The following is a 26,530-nucleotide window of genomic DNA, read 5'->3' on the forward strand; positions in this document are numbered from 1 at the left end:
TTGCTAAGTATTGGGAATCATATATACTCACATTTTTTTTCACAAATATGAATATGTAAAGTGTTGAGAATCGTACAAACCACTTTTATTCAAGCCAAGATTAGTAGTCTTTCTAGAAAGAAATATGGATATTTTGACTTTTTTCATCGACTTTTTATGACTATTATGACCATTTATCAAATATATATAATTATCTTTGATTCTTTTATTGAAGTTTAATACTTTTTTGTCCTATTAAAATTGAAATATAATCTAAAATAGAAATGGTTTTAATTTTGTTCTGTTTATTACTTTATTTTTCTTTATTAACTGGCAAAACAACACAATATAAATCTCGTACTATGTAAGTAAATCTCATACTATCAAGTTTTGGTACTAATACTTGGTGCATATTAGTAATAGTAAAGTAAGAGAGAAATATAGAATCAAATACTAACTGATTTTTAAAGTATTGTTAGTAAAAAATACTTATGAGATTCATTTATAAAAATAGAATGCAACTATGGATGAAGAAATCTATACATTTTTCCATTATTTTTTAAATAATAATTATTTGGCTTTCAACGTCGACGAAAATGGTCGAACCAAATCCGACTTCATGGTTTAGTTATGATTCCACATATGACAAAAACCTAAATGAAAACAATGAAACACCAAAATAGTGTAAAAATTGAAAGTCTTCCAACTAGCCTGATCGGTCACCATCTGCATAACCGAAACCGGAATCGGAACGGGAACCAAAAAGGGCAAGCCGGCATCACTACACCTTTACTAATTCCCTAAAATAAAAAATGTAATTAACAAATAATTAAATCATCCAAAAAAGACGTTAAAAATTAAAAAAATGAATAATGCGTGTGTATGTACAGCTGGATCTTCAATGCATTTCCGCTTTCCCAACTCCCCTTTTTAGTTCAGCTCAGACCTCCGACGACCGCTGTTTTGACACTTTTTTTTTACGTTCTCTACTTTTTTAGAGAGAGAAACAGCAAGAGTGGAGAGAGAGAGACGGCAAATTCAATTCAACTCTTCTCCCCAAAACTTCTCTCCTCAATTCTCGCAGCCGTCGCTACCACCAATCGCCACAATCCGCCCCTCGCCAGTCAACTCAGCAGCTCCGCCCGCCTTTTCTGACTCATTTCCGCTTCAATTTTAGCCTCCAGCTCCGAAAGGGGAGAAACACGCACCAATTAGCATCCAGCCGATTCCGATCTACTTCCGCCGAGCTGGAATTTAACGATACAGCTTCCTATGCTGTGTGACCTCGACCTAGGGTTTTGATTTTTGTTTCCGTTGTGGTGGAGCGGTTGCTCACTTTTGAGTGATCGAGCGAGGGAAAGATGATGATATCCAGGGGTTTGTTCGGGTGGTCCCCGCCGCACATACAGCCGCTGACGCCGGTGTCGGAGGTGTCGGAGCCGCCGGAGTCGCCCTCGCCGTACGCGGATATGGGGACGGGCGAGGCGGAGCCGGTGGAGATGGAGGAGGAGATGGACGCCGAGAACGAGGAGATGGAGCCGCCGCCGGCTGCGGTGCCGTTCTCCCAGCTGTTTGCCTGCGCTGACCAGCTTGACTGGGCGCTCATGTTCGTTGGATCTCTCGCGGCTGCTGCGCACGGGACTGCGCTCGTTGTCTACTTGCATTATTTTGCTAAGATTATACAGCTGCTCCGGTATGAGCGGTATAGCGATGAGCTTTTCGACAGGTTCACTGAGGTAATTTCTCACTCTTATTATGAGAATTGCGAGATCTCTTGTGCACTGAACTTACAAAGCAACTGCACTGAGCCTATTAAGTGATTTTATCGAACCTATAAAGTAATTGCATTGAACCGGAATGCTTGAGATATTAACAAAACCAAAAGACTGGATAAGTTGGGGCTTGGTTTCCATTGTGTTAAGTTTTAACCTCAGCTGGAAAACTTGGACATGAGCTAGAAGTTGGTTTTTGGAAATCATAACAATGAGTAAGTGTGTACGTTGACAAATTATTCTACAGTGAGTAAATTTCTGCTGAGGCTTACAATTTATTTGCTCAATAAAAGTCCGCTTAACCGAAATATCTCAGTAGATGTATATGATTGTGATAACCTTGTTCACTGCACTCAGATATTGGATAGTACATGGAGTAATATTTTTATCTTGTGAGGAGGCTGTTGTTTACAACTGACATTCTCTTTAAACATTTTCAGCTTTCTTTAAGCATTGTATATATTGCTGTTGGAGTTTTTGTTGCAGCCTGGATAGGTAAGTAGGTGTTGATATCTGCATTTCATAATGTTCTATTTACTTGCTTCGGTATGCTAATTTCTTTAGCATTTTCAATTGATCTTCAGAGGTGTCGTGCTGGATACTTACTGGGGAACGTCAGACTGCTGTGATAAGGTCAAAATATGTTCAAGTTCTACTTAATCAGGACATGAGCTTTTTTGACACCTATGGAAATAATGGAGACATTGTGAGCCAAGTACTGAGTGATGTACTGCTCATTCAATCTGCTCTCAGTGAAAAAGTATGGTTTGCCTCTTTCTTAGTTTTGTTCCTGTTTATTGTAGTTTTAGACAGTGTTTACTGGTAAGAAATATTCTGTTCTGATATAGACTTGCACCTAATGTATCAGGTGGGGAACTATATTCATAATATGGCTACTTTCTTTAGTGGCCTTATTATTGGATTTGTCAACTGCTGGCAGATTGCCCTTATTACTTTAGCTACTGGACCACTAATAGTTGCTGCAGGAGGGATTTCAAATATCTTTTTGCATAGACTTGCTGAAAATATCCAAGATGCTTATGCTGAGGCAGCAAGCATTGCGGAGCAGGTTTGATTCTTGATCTCCAATCTGCTTTGCTACTGGGGACTTGTAGCAATAAACTCTTCAAATTGTGTTTTTATCTCAACCTGTCATCCAGTATTGGTTTAAAATTAGGTTTGAGTGATTTCCAAAAAGCAGTTCTGGCGCACTATGCTTACATGTCAGTTTTAATCATTGCATTATATACTTTTCGATTCTAGTTAATATCCTGCAGTTAGGGAGTTCATTTAACATATTCACCTGACAGTGTGTTATGATTTTAGTTCATAAAATGCTCCTGATTCCTTTCAAAAGTTATAGAATGAGAAGATTTATATCCATTTAAGTTGATTTCATTTATCATATCTATAAGTTACTTCAGGAAGGACAAAAAGTTATTTGCAACAAGATGTCAAGATCTGATATTTTACTTGCATTCTGTATGCTGGCTAGATGCTTGTTGCATAGTTGGTTTGAAATGTTTCCCTCCCCCTTAACTACCTCCTAATATATAACAGGCGGTCTCGTATATCAGAACCTTGTACTCATTTACCAATGAAACCTTGGCAAAATATTCATATGCAACTTCACTTCAAGCTACACTCAGATATGGAATATTGATAAGTCTTGTTCAAGGGCTTGGACTTGGTTTCACATATGGACTTGCAATCTGTTCTTGTGCGTTGCAACTTTGGGTGGGGAGGTCCCTTGTCACACATGGAAGAGCCCATGGTGGAGAAATCGTAACTGCTCTATTTTCTGTTATATTAAGTGGCCTGTAAGTGACTTCATTGCTTCTAATTCTTATCCATCTTTAGTGCATGATTCTACTTTACTTATAAATGGACTTATGTTTAACAGTGGACTGAATCAAGCAGCTACAAACTTTTATTCTTTCGAACAAGGAAGAATTGCTGCCTACAGACTGTTTGAGATGATAACTCGGTCATCCTCCACTGTTAATCATGATGGGCTAACTCTTCCTTCTGTTCAAGGGAACATAGAGTTTCGAAATGTATATTTTAGCTATTTGTCCCGCCCTGAAATCCCGATTTTGAGTGGGTTTTATCTCACTGTGCCTGCTAAAAAGGCTGTGGCACTTGTTGGCAGAAACGGCTCTGGAAAAAGCAGTATCATACCACTTATGGAGCGGTTTTATGACCCTACCTTAGGTATTGTAGCCTCAGTAGTTTCACACTTGTTGTGGATTATCTCTTTCACAAGTTATACTAACTCCTTTTTTCTTATTGCAGGAGAAGTTCTTTTGGATGGTGAAAATATAAAGAACCTCAAGCTGGAATGGCTAAGAAGCCAAATTGGTTTAGTTACCCAGGAACCTGCTTTACTGAGTTTGAGTATTAAAGATAACATTGCTTATGGAAGAAATGCTTCTATGGACCAAATTGAGGAAGCTGCTAAAATAGCACATGCGCATACATTTATTAGCTCTCTCGAAAAAGGATATGATACTCAGGTATTTACCTACATGTCTTTAAATCAGTTTTGCAAGGCCCAGTTCCTGATTTCTGTGGTGCTAAACGAAATTCTGTTTTTGCAGGTTGGTAGGGCCTCTCTGATGATGTCAGAGGAGCAGAAGATTAAACTTTCTGTTGCTAGGGCTGTGCTGTCAAATCCATCTATTTTACTCCTGGATGAAGTCACTGGTGGACTTGATTTTGAGGCTGAAAGATCTGTTCAGGAAGCTCTGGATGTTCTCATGCTGGGAAGATCGACTATTATAATAGCTAGACGGCTAAGTCTTATTAAAAATGCTGATTATATTGCTGTAATGGAGGAAGGCCAACTCGTTGAAATGGGTACACATGAAGAACTAATGAACTTGGATGGCCTTTATGCAGAACTGCTCAAATGTGAGGAAGCTACTAAGCTTCCACGAAGGTAAAAACAATTTTTCTTTGTAACACGATGAGGCGATGAGCCATATGATCTGTTTACAACTTAACAAAGTACACCATATTATTTATAGAACCATATAAACTCTTTCCAAGTCAGTGGTGATGTTATTTATGCTTCACTGACAAACTACTAAACACTGACGCCATTGGTATCTGTAATCCACATTCAGGATGCCAATGAAAACCTACAAGGAAACCTCAACTTTTCAGGTTGAGAAAGATTCTTCTGCGAGTCGCATCTTTCAAGAACCATCATCCCCTAGAATGGCCAAGTCACCATCTCTCCAGAGAGTTGCTGGAGGTCATATGGTTCGACCTGCCGATGTGAGCTATAGCTCCCAAGAATCTCCACGAGTTCTTAGTCCACCCCCAGAAGAAATGATGGAAAATGGCGTTTCCATGGAAGTGATAGATAGAGAACCAACAATAGAGAGGCAGGATAGTTTTGAGATGAGACTACCAGAATTACCCAAGATTGATGTTCATACTGGTCAGCGTCAAAAGAGTGCTTCTGATCCCGAATCTCCTGTTTCTCCGCTTTTGACATCTGACCCAACAAATGAACGTTCTCATTCCCAAACCTTTAGTCGACCACTCAGTGAATATGATGATCTTCCTATGACAATGAAAGAAACCAAGGGTACATCACAAGAAGAACCATCCCTCTGGAGGCTAGTAGAACTTAGCCTTGCAGAATGGCTTTACGCTGTTCTCGGAAGCACTGGTGCTGCAATCTTTGGTTCTTTTAATCCCATCCTTGCTTATGTTATTGCACTTGTAGTAACAGCTTATTACAAAAAAGATGGACATAGACATCATATACAGGAAGAAATTAACAGATGGTGCTTAATCATAACTGGCATGGGAATTGTGACGGTGATTGCTAATTTTTTGCAGCACTTCTACTTTGGTATAATGGGAGAAAAAATGACTGAGCGTGTTCGAAGAATGATGTTTTCAGGTATGTGATATCTAACTTGGAATTTGTTATGCAACTATTTTTGTTTCTATTCCATTGTTCTGATCGGAAAAAGTTTGTAAAATCTCAAGCACGCTATGTCTTTGTATTTATAAGACATCTGTTCTGATTGCCTTCTTCAACAGCAATGCTTCGAAATGAAGTTGGGTGGTTTGATGAGGAGGAAAATAGCGCTGATAACCTCTCAATGCGATTGGCTAATGATGCTACTTTTGTGAGAGCTGCTTTTAGCAATCGGCTTTCAATATTCATACAAGATAGTGCAGCTGTTATAGTTGCTGTCCTCATTGGGATGTTTCTGCAGTGGCGGCTGGCACTAGTGGCCTTGGCTACTTTGCCCATTCTTATGGTTTCTGCCATAGCACAGGTATGAACAGCTTTATAATTTTTCTGTTATATATGGATATCTGTCTGTCTATCACGACAAGGAAACTCTAGCTCATACTGTATAGATGTAGGTTATTTCAATTATATGCATACTGCATTTGCAGAGAGCATGTGCAGTCACCATCCATCACATTACCGATAACTTGAACCAACTTTGCATCCAACTTACCTTTTGACTCTGTAACTTTTGTGTCATGTTATGTGTGGCAAATGACTTTTTGAAAGAGGTAGCCATCCTTGCTTGTAGATCCATCCATGCTAAATCTCTGATTTATTTAAAGATGCAATTTTTTTTGGGAGGAGGGAGGGCCGGAGGGGGGGAATAAACTGAAAAAGATATGGTGCCATTCAGATGTCTGTTGAACTTATATATTGGCATCAAGCAGTTCTAAAATATTGCATGTGCAGTGGACTTAATGCCTAGGAACACCAACTGGACTGTACCTCTTGAATATGGGCTGTTTCAGTCCCCAGCTAATTAGCAGTAAACGATTCATTTTTAGGATTTATGCAATCTTCCATTTTAGGTCTTTTCAGTACAATATAAGCAGTAAATCTTATATTCCTTGTACAGGAAAAAGTAGGAGAAAAAATGTAGTGCCCACCAAGATGCCCACACTTTTGAACAGTGACATGAAACCTTGGGTTCATTTACTCTTTGAGCTTAGTAAATTAGCCTAATACCCTACACTGATTCACATCTGATATGGCCATGGGTTCATTAATTGGCACCATAATATAATAATCATCATAATGGTGGTCTAAGACATTTATAAGTAGCATAATCTCATACACCAAATTTTCCCCAAGACTGATCTGAGTTTCAATTTTAATCTTACAGAAACTATGGCTTGCTGGATTTTCGAAGGGTATCCAAGAGATGCATAGGAAGGCATCTTTGGTCTTGGAGGATGCTGTTCGTAATATCTATACTGTCGTAGCATTTTGTGCTGGTGACAAGGTGATGGAACTCTACAGAGTACAACTTCGAAAGATATTCAAGAAAAGCTTTCTCCAAGGCATGGCTATTGGTTTTGCATTTGGCTTTTCTCAGTTTCTTTTGTTTGCTTGCAATGCCCTCCTTCTTTGGTACACTGCTCTTTGTGTGAAAAGGCAGTACATGTCTCTGGGGACAGCGCTAAAAGAGTATATGGTGTTCTCTTTTGCAACATTTGCGCTAGTTGAACCTTTTGGTTTGGCCCCGTATATTCTTAAAAGGAGAAAGTCCTTGATATCTGTCTTTGAGATAATTGACCGAACCCCTAAGATTGAACCTGATGATAATGCTGCCCTAAAGCCTGCAAATGTTTATGGAAGCATCGAGTTGAAAAATGTTGACTTTTCGTATCCGACTCGGCCGGAAGTCTTGGTGCTAAGCAATTTCAGTCTCAGAGTTAATGGTGGACAAACCGTAGCAGTGGTTGGAGTTTCGGGGTCAGGAAAAAGCACCATTATATCTTTGATAGAAAGGTTTTATGATCCGGTTGCTGGACAGATATTACTAGATGGCCGAGATTTGAAATCTTACAATCTGAGATGGTTGAGGAACCACTTAGGTCTTGTCCAGCAGGAGCCCATCATATTCTCAACAACCATCAGAGAGAATATCATTTATGCGAGGCATAATGCAAGCGAAGCGGAAATGAAGGAGGCTGCAAGGATAGCAAATGCTCATCATTTTATAAGCAGCTTGCCTCATGGATACGACACCCATGTAGGTATGAGGGGCGTGGATTTGACTCCCGGACAGAAGCAGAGGATTGCAATCGCTAGAGTTATTCTGAAGAATGCACCTATTTTGTTGTTGGATGAAGCTAGCTCATCAATAGAATCTGAGTCGAGCAGGGTAGTACAAGAAGCCCTTGACACTCTTATCATGGGGAACAAAACAACCGTTCTTATTGCACATCGAGCAGCCATGATGAGACATGTTGACAATATAGTTGTACTAAATGGTGGACGAATAGTGGAAGAAGGGACTCATGATACCCTGATGGCAAAGAACAGTTTATACGTGCGATTGATGCAACCCCACTTTGGTAAAGGGATGCGCCAACACAGGCTTATTTAGACGAGCACCACAACATTTTCTGATGGCTGACTTTTAATTTTGGTCCCGTTACCACTATGCCAACTTCGGCTGATTATGAATCTGCAAGCTTGTAGATTCTTTGAACACACCAAGATAGCCAAGTATCGAAAATGTTGATGGTCTTTCTGGAGCAATGGCAAACGAGCTCCTGCTGACATGTCCAATGTAGCCACTGCAACAGCTCGACTGGTTCTATTCATCCTATAGTATTTTGCAAGATTAGTTGTGTATTCTTTCGGAGGCGGGCAGAATTATCTTAACCGGATTCTCAGAGGTAAATTGATTTGTTAGTTAACGAGTGGGACGAGCTAAGCTGGCGATTGTGTTAGTATTTGGTTTCTTGTTTTTTTTTCATGGTGTTTTCTGGGTGAGGTTAATCAGCTTTAGTTTTGTATCATATGCCCTGCCTCTATCTATTGATACTTCTTCATTTTGGTGTACATGTTATGTGAAATTGGTCTACTTTAGCAAGGCATTCTTTGTAACCTATTTGTACAGAAGAGGTCAGATTTTTCATTTATTTTTTTGAATTTTTGTCTGCCTTATTTAATGGTTATTGTGAGTTTGAGTTTTTATGGATCCCAGTTGTTTTGCTTTAGCTGTTTGTTTTTAGGTTGTTCTCTCTTTACTTTGTTGCATATATGTACTCTTTTAACAATTGGTCAAATACATGCTATTAAAACTGCAGAATTCGGATTTGTGGTTCAGTTCGAATTAGTTTTTCTAAACCAGTAAATGTGAAAATTTGATTTATATTTGAAGATTTTTATACTACTATATATTCCCTCTATCCACTAACTAAAATGGAAGAAGATTAATTTTTATGGACGAACTAAAATGAAAATAAGACTAGTGATTGTCCACAGAGGAAGCAGTATAATAATTTAAAAATATTATGATTTTTTTGAATCTTGCGCATATTTCAAATTTTTAGGATCAGATATTTCAGTTTGGCTTAGTCGTAAAATTTGAATTTTCTGAGTGATTGAAATCTGAAAAATTTGATCCTAAACTTGAATGCTTACCTTTGCATCCCCAAGGAGAATTCTCTTTGGATATCGTAAGAAAACAAGAATGATGTGCAAGTGCATCAAAAGAGAGCTATATATACTGAAAAATGTATCTTGAGTAGTTTATTTGGTATACAAGATTAACATGTTGCTTTAAAGAATTTCACCATATTATACACAGACTAATAGTAATACAACAACTCCTTATGAAATTCTGATCATAGAGCACTTTCGATATCCATCACTTTGAAAGAGTCAGCCACCACTTTCAGCATGTTTCTGTACTTCCTCCATCGTCTCTGGTTTGCCCCGACTATCAACGTGTAGTATCTTCCTGCACGAATCCACAAAATCGAGATTGCTGAATGTTCGTAACAGTAGAGTCTCCGGTGCTAATGTGAAGTTTAAGTTCATCTGGTTTGAGACAATGTAATAACAAGTTGAAGATGGAGTAGAGGTAAACTGTCATACCATTTCCAATGGCGATGGTTGCAAAAGCTGCTCTTGAAAAATTTGGGGAGGTTAGTACATATTCGAACGTCCAGTAGTTTCTGCCATCGATGGTTTTCTGCACTCAGAAGATGGAATTGAATCAAATGAATCACAGTTTCTATCAGCATATTTAGGGGAAAGGTGGTACCTCTTGCATGTCCAATATATCTGCAATTTGATTTGGTGCTGAGTATACGTCGTTCGTGAGATGGAAAATGACCTTGTAGCAACAAAGTAATGTTATGCTAGAATTATTTCATCCAGTCTTCCCAAATCAATGCAAAGAGAATGGAGATGATGGTATTCACCTCGTCCATTGGTCCTAGTTCACGGATGTCAGTCTTGGTCGTTGGAAGGAAGCTCAATCTCACGTTTTGCAGTTGTAGTGATTTGTCTTTGAACGCTGAATCATGGCCTATGAAGTCGAAGTCCTTTGGTAGAAATTATGGAGAGAAGAAAGTTAGACACTTCCTGCTAGTGCTAGCAGTTTAACTTGGTTTGTAGAACTTACTCTCCAATCTGAGGGATAGTAATACGAATATCCGTCAACTTTGTCGACATATATACTGTACCTTTCTGGTATCTCTGCATCACCAAACACAGGGATCAAGCTCAGACACTGGTACAAATAGAAGAATGCAGTGCAAAGAAAGCCATAGAACATAACATTCATTTTGCTGAAGTTGGAGGTGAAAAACACTTACAGAAACATCACATTTGGTAATATAATAACACACTATTAAAAAAATGACTGATGCAATGCACACTGTGAATTCTTGACAGAATATAAGCATTGGGGTATTTTGTTATTTGGCATAAAACTGCGAGGTTTGGGAATACCTTCTGCTAGAAGGGGGCTTTGTCGGAGAGTGTTCATTGTGAGGGCTCCCATGCCAAGTATAAGCTCTCTCCTTTTGCAATTTCCAGAAGCAGCACACTGAGCTGATAGAGAAGTAAAGAAGCAATTATTTTTGCCATTTTATTGCTCTCCGAATATATCTTGGTTTGCTTTACAATAACCAGATTACATCCGACTACAAAAGCGCCAAGATAAGAGCAGGATGGATGAAAGGATAACAGCAATGACAACGGTATATGTAGTGGTGTTGATACCAACTATGTCTATGAATAATGGGTCACAATGTGTGGTCATTATATATGAATGTATATATATGTGATGATTCTACATTCACATTCACAGGCACAGACACACACACACACACGCCTAAGATTGACACAAATTGTAGTAAACAATTTGAGATATTCCGTTGCTGAAAACTAAGGGGCATTTGATTTGATCCCTCTAACTTACTGAAATCCACTAGAGAGCTCGAGGCCAAAAACATTTTCCTCACTTTACCTAGACATACCCGAATTGTAGCAAAAGACCAGGAACATAAATCTTTTAGTTTCACTCCTGTTTTAGAAACTGCTTTTGTCTGTAATAAATTCTCTCTTGATAGACTTGATTAAAATCATCAAAGAAAAGTTGAGCAGATTAGACTGAAGCAATGCTCTATTTTGAGGAACCACTTATGATGATGATGGAGTATTATAATTTTAATTTTGTTACACTATGATCCAAGAATAGCTTTACCAGACTTCATCACAACACAATTCAAGATTACAGGACTTAATGAAACTAATTAAGCTCAAGCATTCCATAATCACAATTCACAACACACGAGAATAATGCCTTCAATGTTGCACTTAATTACGAAACCAAAAGTTTCTCCAAATCCCTAATCCATTTAGGTGAAACGAGCAATCATACAAATTGATCCAAAAATTTAATCCACATTCCGCAAAACAACCATAAAAAACAAAATCAAACCGTTCATACTTTCTTCATCGAATGACGCGATTTTCGAGCACTTAGTGGTTGAAACTGCGGCACATTCGGCTGGGCTAATCCAACCGCGCACTCCTGACTACACATTGAAATATCTCAACACACGAAATACAAATTCACGAGATGATAAGATCTAAACGTGTGGAGAGTCGAGCTTACGTTGTGTGTGAATGGCTTAGAGACGAAATTGAGAGAGAGTGATGAAACTGCCATTGTTAGAAGAGAAGCAGCTGAGCTTCGAGTTTCTCTCTCTATCCTGTTATGGATAGTCCATGCACATTTCTACTGGCCAGGAAGTATACAGATTATTCAGATTATTTTTCTTTTATATTTCCCTCATTTTAATTAATTAATGTATTTATTTTTGTTTTGTTCACATTTTGAATAATTGGATTGAACTAAAATTATAAATTTCGTTCAGATTCCCACATTCCACTATCTTTTTTCACCAACTTTCCTTTATATTTCTTAAAACTCGTGCCGTATTCAACCGGGACTCTTAAATGGGACGGATGGAGTATTTATTTTGGTTTTGTTTAGAGGTGAACATTTATTTTTATAACTAGAACAATTGAACTTAAACAAAATATAAATTCCCTTTGGATTTTCGAGTTGAGTCGGATTTTTTTTTTCAAATCAAAATTAGAAAATTTGGTTTGGAACTCATTTTTATTAGTAGTAGTATTGCTCGTCTGCTCCTACCGTTACATAGTAACGAATGCGTTTCTTTTCGGTACGAAGAATAAGAAAATTGTGTTAGGTGAATTAAGTATAGAGAGAGTAAAATGAAAAATGAAAAAGATAGAGAGATGAAAGAAGAATAAACTAATAAAGTAAAAGTAAGAGAGATTAAAACATGCGTGAAAAAATGTGTTGACTTTTACTAAAAAGAGAAATGACTTTATTACTATGGAACGTATCAAAATGACAGAATGACTCTATTACTGTAGAAGTGAGGGAGTACTTTTTACTCCCTTTTTGTTTTAACCCGGGGTGAATATAAATATTCTTTTACTAACTCCTTTTTGGTTTCAACCTGAGGTGAATATAAATATTCTTAATTCGAATGATTAAAATTGGACAAAATATAAAATTCGATTCGTATTTTGGGTCAAATCGAATCTTTTTTCATCAAAATTCTGACTTTTGTGATTTAAAAAGTGTCAGATTTAAGTTTTTATTTTTTTTTAAATTTAATTTAAATTTAAATTTAAATGTATATATATTTGGCAATAATTACTAAAAAAAGAAAGTCGAAATTTCAGATCAATTCTCCCCAAATTATTCTTCTCTCTGGTTTCTTCACTTTGCTCCTGGCGAGCTGTATCTTCACTGTATCAAAATCCCTGCTCCCTCTCTCTCTCTCTCTAAACCTTCTCTGAAATCGGAATGCTTCAATCATAGGTATATATATACAGACCAGCAGCAGCGCACGTATTGCACCTTTTCGTACGCGATGTCGTCCAGTTTCAGTCTCTCCAGAGCCCCCACGATCTCCCGGATGCAATTGGGCGCCACCTCCATGTCCCGCCTGAGATCTTCCTCCATCAAGAAGCCTCCCGAGCCCCTCCGCCGCGCCGTCGCCGATTGCTTGTCCGCCGCCGCTCCCTCGCAGCTCGAAGCGTCCAGGACCCTGCGGGTTTGGATCCTCACCATTTTCCCCTGCTCAATTTCGTTTACTGCTGCCTCTTTTTATCTAATTGAGCCTCTCTCGCGGACATTGCTGTGCTGTATTTCAAATTATGTGTTATGTTTCGTGATGTTCATTTGTGGAGTAGATGTAGAGGGTGAATCGAGCTGGGGAGTGGTTTATTGATGTTGTTTTTGAGCTATGGAGGTGTGGTTTGCAGAATGCTAGTGATCGTGAGATTGAGATTCGATTTTTAGCTCGCCTCAGGGTTTTGACTAGTTTACTATTAGTCCTTCAGATTCAGAGGAATATGAAAATGCAAAAAAAGGATGTTGAGAGTTTATTATTCTGGAAAATGGCACCAGCATGCCGTTTCAAGTTGATGAAAACTTTAAGGAAGCAATTTTTACTTTGACGGAGTTATGCCACTGCAAATGATGATAGTCATGAATGCCATGTCAAGAAGTCTTAATTTTCCATTCAACATTGTTTCTCGCACATAATCATATTCGTTAGAAATAAAGTTTAGAAGTGCTTTCCTTTGGATTAAATGCGGTACTTTAACCTTGTGAATGATTGTATGATGTAGTATATGTTTCCGAGGGGTGTGTCATACAGAAATGGGCTATGATATGTTCATTACATGGCAGGATTACTTGGCAGCACAGGCCACGATTGACTTGGCATATGGCATGATCCTAGAACACACTCTTGCAGAGCGGGAACGCAGGTACGCTTTTGCTGTTGTTTGAAAAGTTGTGCAGCTAGTATTTTATCTTGTAAGGATATAAAAAGGTCAGTTATACCACATACCATGCTCTGTCACCCTATCGAAGGTGTTTTTCTTGATTATATATCTTTGAGGAAATTTTATGATTTGTACTCCCTCATTTCCATAAAAATAAAGACTCTTACCATTTTGGTCCGTCCCATAAAAATAGTCCCTTCTATTTTTGTTAACTTCTTTCTATTTAATGAGGTGGTCCCCATTATCCACTAACACACTCCAATAACTTTTTCTTTCTATAATCTATCCTACTTTACCAATTATGCATTAAAACCTGTGCCATCCGCCATCCCAGATGTCTCTATTTTTATGGGAAGGGATTATTTTGCAATTATTTCCTTACCTTTTGTGCTTCGAAATGATTCTTTTCCTTTTACTGTTAGTGTTGTTATAAGAATTACACATCTTACTCTCTCTATGCTTTAAACAGTCCTGCTGTGGTTGGAAGGTGTGTGGCGCTTTTGAAGCGATTTCTTTTAAGGTGATCACATCTTATCTTGTCATTGGATATTGTCTTTCTATTAGAAGCATCCGTGAGATTTGAGTGCATGCGACCTTGACTTGTGCCAGAATGTTTCATATTCACAATGGATAATTGTGTTATCAAAATAATTGCCTGATGGTTCACTCAACACTATGAAGTACTACGTTGTTACACTAGTTCAGACTTGGAGTTAAACTTGTTGCATTTCAGGCCTATTAATATTAAAAATTGATAAAAACATTTTTAGTAACCAGTTTTCTTTTATCATGGTTCGGTTGGTGCACTTTCCAATAATAACCACGTGGAGATCCAATTCATTATCAATCCAACTAGATAGATTATAGATATCCTTCAACACAACATAGACATCAATTCTCTATTGTCTATAAAGCCACACATTTTCATTTGCTACTTTAAACATGATAGAAGAGGTTTATGGAGAAAGGTCTAAAAGAGTTAGCTGAAGCTCTTAGTACATCAAAATTTCAAACCATATTTTCATCAGATTATTGGCCTTTGTCCTGTAAGACTGTAAGAAGAGGCCCCTATGCTATTAGGGGTTTAGCTTTCACCACTAACAACTAGTGAACAATATTTTCTACAATATTTTTTGTATTGGATATTTAATTAATGTGGATGATGTTGGAGGGCTCTTCATTTATTGAATGTAAATTTCTTCCTATGTCAATCACTGGTTTATTCTTTTCTTTCTCCTCGAAAACTAAACAAACTTTTAAATGCTTTAAACAATCATCACTATTTTCAATTATGACTCATTAATTGGATAAAGTGGTGCAGAGGGTGAAAAATCAAATTTATACCTTCAGACCACACAAGTAGGACTAAAAAGCATGTGAATCTATGCCGCCTAAGGATCTCATACGCAAGGCCTTTTATTCATTGCAGATATAAACCCAGTGAGGATACCTTACTACAGATTGATCGGTTTTGTACTAGTATAATTGCGGAGTGTGATATGAGCCCACATCGGAAACTGTTGCCATGGTCGCATTCATTAAGTCAACAATCATTAAATCCAGGACCATCTACAAATGTGAATCCATTGCCTGTTTCAAGCTTTGCATCTGGAGCACTTGTGAAATCCTTAAACTATGTTCGGTCTTTAGTTGCACAATATATCCCAAAACGTTCGTTCCAACCAGCTGCCTTTGCGGGAGCTGCACCTGCGTCAAGGCAATCACTGCCAACTCTGTCATCCTTATTGAGTAAATCATTCAACTCTCAACTCAGTCCTGCAAATGCCAAGGAGTCTTTGGAGAGCAAGGATGCATCTATTGCATCTGTTTCTGACTCTCCAATAGCTGAAGAAGTTGATGAAATTGAAAATGATGACTTTATGGCGATTGATGTTTTCAGATGGCGCTGGTCAGGAGACCAACAGCCATCATATCTTTTGCCGAAGAGGTCTTCTTCTGTTCAAGTTACTGTTATACACTAATATTGTATACCTCTTTTTATGTCTTAATGCTGAAGGTACTCACTTACAGTGATCAAATATCGAATCTGCAAGACATCCGCACTCATAATTTCCTAGAAGTGGGTGCAGCAGCTCTTCTTGTCGGGGACATGGAAGCAAAAATGAAGGGTGAAGCATGGAAAATATTTGGGAGTGCTGAGATGCCTTTTCTGGATCAACTATTGCAGCCCTCACTGCTGACTACTCTGACCAATTCGAATTCAGCTTTTGCTCATTTGAGAGCAATAACAGCACTGAAACGCTCCAAACAGGGGACTGATGAAATTTGGTACGCATTTCTTAATCCTATTATTTGAATCATTGAATGCGGTCTTGATGTTTAATTTCTTGCTACTGATGTTTCATATCAATACATGATGCTCCCTTTCTTATTCATGAAATCTGCATGACTTCCCATATTAGAATAATTGGTGGATCATCTCATACCCAATTCCTGATTTGTTTTGAATTATGAGTCTTACATAAGTTAACTTTCAGCTTCTAATGCTCAACAGCTTTGCAAATCATAAACGGAATGACCTATTGATTAAGTTTATGCTTTTAAATAATTTGTCCTATGCATACACAAGCGATACAAGATATTGGAGGCTTGATTAATGTTATTGGATATTACACAAGGAAAACAGATCTTAAAAAAGAATGTTTACATTAGTTTATTTTTGTATGGCTAGATATTACATGTTCCTAGAGGAACCAGGTATTGAAACTACACGTTGTTTATTATGGAGTATGAAAGAGAAAAGTTATATGAAGTGTAAGTTGCAATCTGCTGACTCCTAGTAAACTCCGTCTTTAATGAGATTCTGCTCGTTAAGGTTACTAATTATAGTACACATGGACAATAACTATTAGAAGACTTGAAACTCTATTTTTCTTTCTTTCTTTTTTGGGATGGGGGGAGATATGTTTTCTTTTATGTTTTTGTATATCCTTTTAGCAAGAATACTATGCTATATAATTGCATGTTTACCTGTTCCCTAGTTGAATGAACGTTTATTTTAGGTTTTATCAATCTGTGGACATTCTTTTGTGCTTGTTGGTTTGTGAGATAAAATGCAATCTGAGCATAACTGAGAATGACATATATTAATTTATATATATATATGTCTTTATTTTCAGGGAAGATTCTCCTATGAGCACCTTTCGCCCCCGCGCAAGACCACTATTTCAATACCGCCATTACAGGTAAAAGCTCACATGCATACTGACAAATACTTTATTGTTGCATGATTATCTCCTTAAGTCTCTGCTTAAAATTTATTTCTGCATGGAAATATACATTGTATGCATCACATGTCTCGTCATTTTTGAGTTGGTCACTTTAAATTTTCTATTACCTGTTTATCTCAATCTCAATCTCTTGGTTTTTGCCAGTGAACAACAACCCTTGCGATTAAATCCTGTGGAGGTATGTGAGGTTATTGCTGCTGTTTGTTCTGAGACTTCTAATGTCAAATCCAATCAGTTAACTGTGTCATCAAAACTGAGACATAGTGGAAGGCCATCGATGGATGCGGCTGTCAGTGTTCTTGTCAAACTTGTAATTGACATGTAGGTTCTACTGCTCGTGCTTATGTATTATGACTCTGCGATTTGCATACAGGAGCAGTCTCCTTCTCTCATTCTATATGCAAGCCTAAGAACGAGGATTAAATTAAGGCATTATTCATGACTGGGTTAATAAGATATCAAGCACAAGAAGATAACTTTATATGTGATTTCTGTTTTCTCAATTATTTGAAGCATTTTATTCGATCAACTAATCTTTATGCATGCGTGTGTGTGTGAGTGTATGTGTGTCTGTGTCAGTTACTGATTCTTTTCTAATGGCAGAGCAATTTTACTGATTCTAAAATAAAGATAATTTTAATACTATATATTAATGTTGTCAATAGGTATGGGATTACACTATTAACTACAACGCAACTGTCTTATTTTTGCAATTCACTACCAATTATCTGAGTACAGTTGACTAAATTAGCTTTGTTAAAGTGTTTTTAGGGAGTGGATGGTAATATAAATAGCTGACAGTACTTTTAACTAGCAGCTCAACTGATTTCACTCCTGACATTTTTTTGCAGGTATGTTTTAGATGCTGAGACAGCTGCACCTCTTGCTCTATCCTTGCTAGAGGTATTGCTTATTTTTCCACATGATAATAAGTTGACCATATAAGGAATCTAATGTTTTCTTAATAAATTATAGGACATGCTAAATTCTCCCCGAGTGATGTCAAAAACTCGGGCTTTTGATTTGATTATTAACCTTGGAGTGCATGCGCATTTATTGGAGCCTCCAGCACTTGATGGATCCACAATGATTGATGAACAGTACTCCCAGGAAGCATGCTTTGACAATGGAACTCAAGATTCAAATAATGGGACAAAAACTGACTTTTTCAGGAAAACAGGAAATTCATTAGCTATTGAGAAGTTTGAATGTTGGATTTTGGGCATTCTCTTTGAGGTTATGCTTCATCTTGTACAGGTATACCTGTTTGTGATAAAAAGATCTGTAATGGTTTATTATTTCTTTTAATCTTCTTTTTGTCTTTTGGGTTACTGATTCTTTGTATTTACTGCATGATCTTGTTGGATTTACCCTTAGGGAATGGCTTCTTGTTACTGTTAAGTCTATCCCAGCCAATTATGTAGGGAAGTTCTAACAAGTAGAGTTTTATATGGAAGGTTGCTTTTCGAAATTCGAACCAATGATACGACTGGGTGTCATTGAAATAGTGCACTGGAAGTCACTATACTTAGAGATTATAAATAGAACATAATCAGTTAACTTTGAAATACTTGAGAAGTTCAAATTGGTGTATGATGTAGCTGAAATATCAATAATGTTTGCTTCTGAATACGTAAGTTGTTTGAAATGCTTGCTGGTTCTATGGAATTAGCTGCATCTTAAATATGTATGTAAAATGAAGCAAAAGCAGCATCTTCATTAGTCTTGTTTATCAAGAATTGGAATTGATATGGTGGTTAAGATAAATCCTTTATATCTTTAATCTTGAAATGCAACATTATGATCTTCCAATGCAATTTAGTGCCTCACTTCTTGATTATAATGGAACCAAAGCATCATTTGGCCTTTGGAGTCCGCTTGGATGTCCTCTGTGTATAGAGTGAGGTCTAGGGTTCAATCCTCAGAGTGAACGTGTGCCCATTTCCCAACTAAAGCAAACAGGCTTCTGGAGATGACATTTATCATTCCAAAAGACATCTTATTTTGCCAGATTTAAGTATTGAATTCTAATTCAGCACATTTATCCACAGCAGTGGCCTCTTAAGACTCTTGATTGTAGCCTGCATGTCCTATAGCCTGTTCCTCCCGATTCCATCTTTAAGAACGAGCCATCACATCACCTTTTTTTGCCTCTACTTCCAACCTACCACTTCAGAATTAGATCAAATAATTAAAGGCTTTATTTGGACACAGTTTAGGGTGTGAAAAGTAATTATACGAAGATCCTTATGAGGTCAGAACTTGTATATCTTGAACAATGCACATTTTATCATCTGAACAGGGCCTGGTAAACAGATCTTACTGAAAGTTAAAGAGAAAATATCACGAACTGGAGAAAATCTAAGAACTGCCCTTCAGGTGTCATAGCCAAAGTTGGATGAATAAGCAAGCAGATTGTTTGTATTACTAGAACCATACGTCTTGCTAGGTCCAACCATTCATCTTTTTTTACTTTTCTGTGTTTTGATCATGTTGACCCTTTGATTTTCCTTTTTCAGACCACAAGTGATCCTATTAGATCATATATCGCGATTCTTATTAACTTTTCCTACTTGATACATGCATTTCACAGATAGAAGAGGAAGAAGAGGCTGTCTGGGCTTCTTCCTTGAGCTGTTTACTGTACTTTGTTTGTGATAGAGGCAAGATTCGGCGAAGCAGATTAAAAGGCCTTGACATTAGAGTGAGTACTTCATTGACCCAGCTTTCTTGTAATCTACTGATTCCTGAGCATGTCTTGACGCAAATCAACTGACCTTAATTATGGATGGTTGTTGTCTCTAGAACATGATCTTCCTGAAACATTATTAGTAGGTATTGCTGAGGACAACACTTAATTTAGGACTCACAAACATGTGTCCTGGAGCAATCTCTATAAAATCAGTAAAAAGAAAAGCAGAAAACTGGCAAACAAGAACAAGGAAGTGGGTCCTTGCTTCTTCTGGGTCTGAGATCTACCAAAATACTCCCTCCATCCCATTAGAAATGACACGTTTGCTTTTTGGCACGGGATTTTATGTAGTTTTGTTTTGTGAGTTAATGAAGAGAGAATAAAGGAAGAGAGATGAAAAAGTAGAGATGATGTTGTTTCCATTTTAGAAAATGTTTCATTTTTAATGAGACAGAGGGAGTATTACTATGGATTTTGTCAGAGAAATCAAAGAACTGCTAGATTGTGAATTACATCAATTATCTTGATCCAAGTACTTTTGGTTTGTAACTTGAGTAAAATTGATGGTTGAGATGAATATGATAAGAGGAAGAATGACAACGCCAGAATAACGAACTTAACATAGCCAAGTTCTTTTACTGAAATCTACCTTAATTTTTTTACTTGTCATTTCTTAAAGATCTCTAAGATATACTTAGATGAATGATGAATGACGAATGCTATGCTTAAAAAGAAAAAGAAAAAGAACTTCGTATATTTGTGGGTGTGTCATGCGTGGCTGAAAAACCTCCCAACAGATTATAGCTCCAGAAGTGTTCTTAAAGATATACTCCATTAACTTTCCAGAAATTGAATTCCGTTTGTTCCACATGTTTTTCCTACCTCAAGCTGTTTCCTGCTTTTTGTTTGCTTACAGGTCATTGAAGTACTGATGAAGATCAGTAGAAAAAATACTTGGGCAGAAATAGTCCATTCCAAGCTTATCTGCATGATGACAAACCTTTTCTATCAAATGCCCGAGGAACCTGATAAAAATGTTCCAGCCAGTCCTTTGTTTCTTGTTAACCAAGTCGATCTGATTGGTGGAATTGACTTTATTTTTGGGGAGGTATGATATTATTAGTTCCTATAAGCCAGATTTTATCCATAAGGATGATATATACCAAGATATTTAGGTACTATGAAGATCTTCATCTTTAACTAGCTGCATATTATGTATGAGACTATTATCTATTTCTGTAATGCTATGTGTTACATGCGTGACCATAGTCCCTCAATCCAAGCACCACTAAATCGCTTCCATATTACCTACATCTGAGTTCTTATCAGTTGTTCCATATTAGAAAACAAAACAATTTTTTTGGATGAATTTACAAGGATGTTTGTTGAATTTGCATATTCATTTGGCCAATGCAGTTAGTGCTGTCAACCTCAAGAGAAGAGAGGAGAAATCTATATCTTGTGATTTTTGACTATGTTCTTCATAAAATAAATGAGAGTTGTATGGCTGTTGGTGTTTCTGAGTATAGTGATGATGAAGTTCGACCTATTGCTACCTTGCTAGTGCTTGCTGATGCACCTGAAGCACTGCATAGTTCTGTCAAGTTGGGAGTTGAAGGCATTGTAGAACTGTTGAGGAGATCGATCTCTGCTTCATTGTCCACATATCCTAATAATGAACGGCTTTTGATGGTATATTTCGCTTTGACTTTTACATTGTCGTACAGTGTATTGTTATAATTTTATATTGATCTAATACTCCCTCCGTCCCCGATTAGTTGTCACTCTTTGACCGGGCACGGGTTTTAAGAAATGTAAAGAAAAGTTGGTTGAAAAAGTTAGTGGAATGTAGGACCCACTTTTTTATATTCGTTTTATAATAAAATGTGAGTGAAGTGATTTAGTGAAATGTGGGACCTACTTACCATTTATGGTAAAAATAAAGTGTGACAATTATTGAGGGACGGACCGAAATGGAAAAGAGTGACAATTAATCAGGGACGGAGGGAGTATCATACTTGTATACATCTCTATATGTTAAAAAGTATCTGGATAATGTAGATATGAGATTCTCATTCTCTATATTTCTAGTTGAGCTTTTGATAAGTTTGGTAAATTCTTTCTAGAGGATCTTTATATATGCATCTCCCAATTATGAGGTGGAGCTACATGGGATAACCAAATCTAATGGATTTTGTTATGGTTTGGAAGCAACATTTTGATTGTTACATGGAAAGGATAGTATAAGCTCCCCAGTGGATTTATTGCTTTCAAGGTTTATCCAAATGAGTGGCTCAGTTATCCATGTCCTTTGCTATGTCGAATTCACCTTTTTGGCACTTACGCCTCTTATATTTTTGGCATTCAAAGCTAAATTGTATTCATTTCCTTTCTGCATTCCATTGTTTGAGATAACTTTACAATGTGGTGACATGTGTCAGAGGATGCCTAGAGGAGTAGAGGTAGAATTTATGGATAAACTTAATTAATTGTGCATTAAATTTATTTCCTATTGCAGTTATTGGAGAAGATTGTTGAGAAATTTGATGCCCTCATAGGATCATTTACTCGTGTAGACAAAGAGTTCATCCAAATGATTACTATCACAAAATCGTTAAAATCTATTGGAAGCATTGATGGAGTTCCTGGGAATACTGCTATGAGTGCAAAGCTTTGCTGGACCACTTTACATTCTCTTCTTCACTCTGAACGAGAATGTTATCGTCAGAATGGGTATCTGTGGTTGGGGGACTTGCTGATTGCAGAAGTTAACAGGGAAGGAGATCTGAGTCTCTCAAGTGTTAAAAACTTGGAGCAGAAAATTTTGCTTGCTGGAGCTAATGATTATTCAGCATCATTAGATATTCCATTACCTATTTGGCTTATGTGTGGACTTCTCAAGTCAAAAAATAACCATATCAGATGGGGCTTTCTGTTTGTTTTGGAGAGGCTGCTGATCCAGTGTAAATTTTTACTGGATGAAAAGGAAGTCCAGCAGGCAATGCGTAGTCAAACTCTGGACCGTAGACATGACAAGAGTCGTCTCCAAAAAGCAAATGCGGTGATAGATATCATGAGCTGTGGCTTATCGCTGATGGCTCAGGAAAACGAAACTGATCGAATGAATATTTTAAAGGTACTCACTACTACTCTGCTTTGTTTAAACATCTATCTCTAGTATGTAGGGCACAGAATCTCCATATTCGTTGAATTTAAGGAGATGCTGGTGTGATTTCTTACATGTTGCTTGTTGATGACCATTGCCCAAAGAAATTCTCTTTCTTCATTTTGAATTAGTGGTTTTAGGCATTGCTGTATGTATGATTGTGCCCTTTACTCATGTTACAGCACAACTGTCGCTGCATACACTGCCTGCCTGCCTGTCCATTCTTAGGTTTGAAAAGTGAACATTGGCCAAATGAATTTCTCTTCCTGATACATTAGAGTCTCATAGAGAATAGTTAGCTATACAATTGTTTGTGCTACTTATTTTGTAATGCTATTACTCATATTTTTCTTGGACATGCACAGATGTGTGATATTCTGTTGTCTCAACTATGCTTGAAAGTAGCACATACGACTGCAACAAAGTTTGGAGATACAATGCACCGGCAAGATTCCATGAATTTAGAAAGAATGAAAAAGTTAGATGGGGCAGAACGACCCTCCATAGCAGAGAACATTGATCACAGTGATTTTACTGGAAGTCCTAGCACTATAGTTGGAAAAAATATGCAGATTCCAATTCGCGATACTGCATCCATGGCAGCCCTGCTTCTTCGTGGACAAGCCATTGTACCCATGCAGTTGATTGCTCGTGTTCCTGCTGCATTATTTTACTGGCCTTTGATCCAACTTGCTGGTGCTGCGACAGATAATATTGCATTAGGTGTCTCTGTAGGTAGCAAAGGGAGAGGAAATCTCCCTGGTGGCACATCAGACATAAGGGCTACACTTCTGCTGCTTTTGATTGGTAAATGCACAGCAGATCCTGCTGCTTTCAAAGATGTTGGTGGAGAAGAATTCTTCTGGTAAACTATCAGCTTCTCTCACTGTTTATTGAGTTTATTTTGAAATAATTTTTCATATTTGTGTGTATTTTTTCCAGGGAATTGTTGGATGATACAGATGCAAGAGTGGCATACTACTCTTCAACTTTTCTTTTGAAGGCAAGTACAGGGTGTCTTTCACTGATTTTGAACAATGAAAGTCGAAGATATTAAACTAATTTGATTTAAACTTATATATCATAGAGAATGATGACCGAGGAGCCAGAGAATTACCAGCGGAAACTTCAGAGTCTTGTTTCAAAGGCTCAACAGGTGCGTTCTTGTATAAAGTTTTATATCTGTAGAAAGTTATGGATTATTTTCGAAGTTTTATGTTTGTTTATGCAGTAAAAAAAATCTTGTGTGATAATTATTCACTGTGACCAGCCAATAAAGTTTGGTCACTGTCATAGAATGTCTGGTGCCAGTAAGTCGCAACAAAGCACACTGCCAAACTTAGACTGTAGTGCTTCCTTTATGAGAATGTAAAACTTTACGCTACATCTTAGTTACCCTTTATGATTACCCAAATTAGGTCCAGGGTAGAATACATTATCACACCACAGAGGTAAGAGGTTGGACACTTTTGTTCCAGTGTTTTCATTCGGGTTGTTTTATATGCTTTTGTAACTCTTTTATGTAAATGTTCCTTTTATCATCCTGATTTGGTGTTTGAGATACTTTACACTTGTATTTACAGAGCAACAATGAAAAGCTATTGGAAAATCCGTACCTCCAGATGCGTGGCTTGCTTCAGCTGTCAAATGAGTAGCCATATATTTCACTTTCAGCTACCTGGCCTGATAAGAAATTCACTTCAATTCTCCCGATTCTCATTTTCTAGCTGCGAGACGAATTCATGGTTAAGCTGTGAAATAGCTTATCGGTTTAAACAAATTGGACGTTGCGCTCTAGTTCTTTTTTATATCGGTTCAGAGGCAATGCTTTCTGAAATCACCCTTCGGAAGAATTCTTTCACCATGTGTAAGCTTGAAGAGTTCTTTTAAATACTGGTTGAGACTGCATCTAGGCCCTTACTCAGAGCTGCTGGTAAATCCCACAGACGAAGTAAAGCCTTTTTTTATGGCTGATAATTCTGAAATGGCTGCATATTTTATTTAGCCAGCTAAAGCTTCCTTCTGTATGCTGAAATTTTGCAAAGTTCTGGTGCTTCCGCCATCTTCAGGTACTTATGCCAATCTCCCGTTTTCAACATACTTCAATCACCTATAGCATTGCTTATGAACGAACGCTCCTCTACTTTCTAAAGTACATTCTTTATAGTTTCCTAACAGCCAGTACATAAATGTCATATTTGAATTGCAGATTGGACATTATGTTGAATTTGTGAGTCTTGGGGGTTTATTTTTCATCAACACCAATGTCTCTAAACTGGAGAACTCGTTTGTTGCCAATTACTTGTCCGGATGTCTCAGTTTCCGAAGGATCGATGTCTTGATATGGACAAGTAGACTGTATACAGCGTCGTCACTCAGGTTGGAGCACCATTTTGTACAATGTACATACATGTATGTAGCTAGGTTGATGTTTGGGTGTGCTTTTTACGGTGCTCAAGTTTTGGTGAGAAATTGTAGTTTCCAATTTTTGTTCCTACATTTATTGATTAGGTTCAGGCAGAGAGTTCAAGAGTGCTAAACGAATTTTGTCTACTTCACATTCTCTAACATGTAACTAGCTTGAGTTTCTAACATGTAATTATTTTTATTTGTTTCAGTTAATTGTTCATGTAAGTTGCAATTCTGTGTTTGCTTTGATTGATTATTACCACTCCATGGTACTCTCCTCGTCCCTAATAAAGTTTTATTTTGTCATTTTGATCTATTCGGCTAATAGAAATCTCATTTACCTTTTATATAAACAAAAATAGGGTTCACATTTGATTAATTCACTTTATTCAAATTTCTTAAAATTCATGCCAGAAAAAAAGTAGGCTTCTATCTGCCAATGGAGATATTATTGAATAGAGCAAATTTGGATAATGAAGATTGAAGACATAAATTGTACTAGTATGATAGAAATCTTCAACTTAAGACTATCCTGATTAAATTTTTAATAAGATAATTAATTTCTCTATAAAAAACTTTCAACTTTATATAATTTATATTTCCATATTAGTGACTCTCAACTTAATCATGTACCATAAGATTCTCTGAAAGTTAATATGCCTTACGATATGGAGTAGTAGTAAGAAAAATTCATAAGCTAATTTGTTTTATTTTATAAAGAATCATCTATATTAAATATTATCCAGAATAGCAAAGTCAGAATTAATTTTGGAGGATTCTAGAAGTTTTGTACTAATAGTTTCATGCCTCCAATTAAGGCCCTACATACTTTAATGCAGATTTTTAAAGATAAAATTCGTTCTAATTAAGACACCGATATTTCATTACAAATGGATTTGAATCACAAAAAATTTACAGAAAAGTTAGTAATAATATAAATTAGCATATCTCCGATGCCAATTGCCAACAATCCAAACATAGTAAAAAAAAAAAAACTTTAAATTACTGTTTAATTTTACATGCATCTTTGTGTTAAATCGTCATTCCATGCGTCAAATTGCAAAAAAAGTCCAAATCAGAATTTAAAACATTTTAATGTTTCTCTAATTATTA

At 37.1% G+C, this 26,530-nt stretch overlaps 3 protein-coding genes across 6 annotated transcripts; 2 read left to right on the top strand and 1 right to left on the bottom strand.

Annotated features, from left to right (window-relative positions):
• The first annotated feature begins 929 nt into the window (after positions 1-929).
• Positions 930-8,746, top strand: LOC125207741 (ABC transporter B family member 20-like). Its single transcript, XM_048107219.1, has 11 exons — positions 930-1,715; positions 2,192-2,246; positions 2,336-2,511; positions 2,620-2,820; positions 3,312-3,571; positions 3,655-3,965; positions 4,047-4,267; positions 4,352-4,692; positions 4,880-5,670; positions 5,814-6,055; positions 6,917-8,746. Exons 1-11 carry the CDS (start codon positions 1,341-1,343, stop codon positions 8,144-8,146), a joined length of 4,203 nt encoding a protein of 1,400 aa, XP_047963176.1. The 5' UTR covers positions 930-1,340; the 3' UTR covers positions 8,147-8,746.
• A 507-nt stretch (positions 8,747-9,253) lies between these two features.
• LOC125219244 (photosynthetic NDH subunit of lumenal location 1, chloroplastic) lies at positions 9,254-11,818 on the bottom strand. The gene is made up of 8 exons (XM_048121168.1): positions 11,681-11,818; positions 11,513-11,600; positions 10,510-10,611; positions 10,181-10,254; positions 9,978-10,100; positions 9,818-9,889; positions 9,649-9,745; positions 9,254-9,511 (listed from the first exon to the last, which is right to left on the bottom strand). Exons 1-8 carry the CDS (start codon positions 11,732-11,734, stop codon positions 9,396-9,398), a joined length of 726 nt encoding a protein of 241 aa, XP_047977125.1. The 5' UTR covers positions 11,735-11,818; the 3' UTR covers positions 9,254-9,395.
• A 967-nt stretch (positions 11,819-12,785) lies between these two features.
• On the top strand, positions 12,786-25,625 carry LOC125200606. Of its 4 annotated transcripts, none has more exons than XM_048098276.1 (19): positions 12,786-13,160; positions 13,802-13,881; positions 14,369-14,419; positions 15,329-15,847; positions 15,931-16,188; positions 17,040-17,105; positions 17,295-17,471; positions 18,002-18,053; positions 18,126-18,407; positions 19,744-19,854; positions 20,759-20,950; positions 21,259-21,534; positions 22,361-22,978; positions 23,374-23,873; positions 23,951-24,011; positions 24,096-24,164; positions 24,592-24,941; positions 25,014-25,077; positions 25,218-25,625. In XM_048098276.1, exons 1-17 carry the CDS (start codon positions 12,978-12,980, stop codon positions 24,661-24,663), a joined length of 3,567 nt encoding a protein of 1,188 aa, XP_047954233.1. In that variant the 5' UTR covers positions 12,786-12,977; the 3' UTR covers positions 24,664-24,941; positions 25,014-25,077; positions 25,218-25,625. The 4 variants fall into 4 exon arrangements, with proteins under 4 accessions (XP_047954233.1, XP_047954234.1, XP_047954232.1 ...); XM_048098277.1 differs by having other exon boundaries at positions 24,592-24,875; XM_048098275.1 differs by having other exon boundaries at positions 24,592-25,077.
• Positions 25,626-26,530: the final 905 nt, after the last annotated feature.

The sequence above is a fragment of the Salvia hispanica genome, chromosome 1 (genome assembly GCF_023119035.1).
Source record: "Salvia hispanica cultivar TCC Black 2014 chromosome 1, UniMelb_Shisp_WGS_1.0, whole genome shotgun sequence".
NCBI classification, from domain to species: domain Eukaryota; kingdom Viridiplantae; phylum Streptophyta; class Magnoliopsida; order Lamiales; family Lamiaceae; genus Salvia; species Salvia hispanica.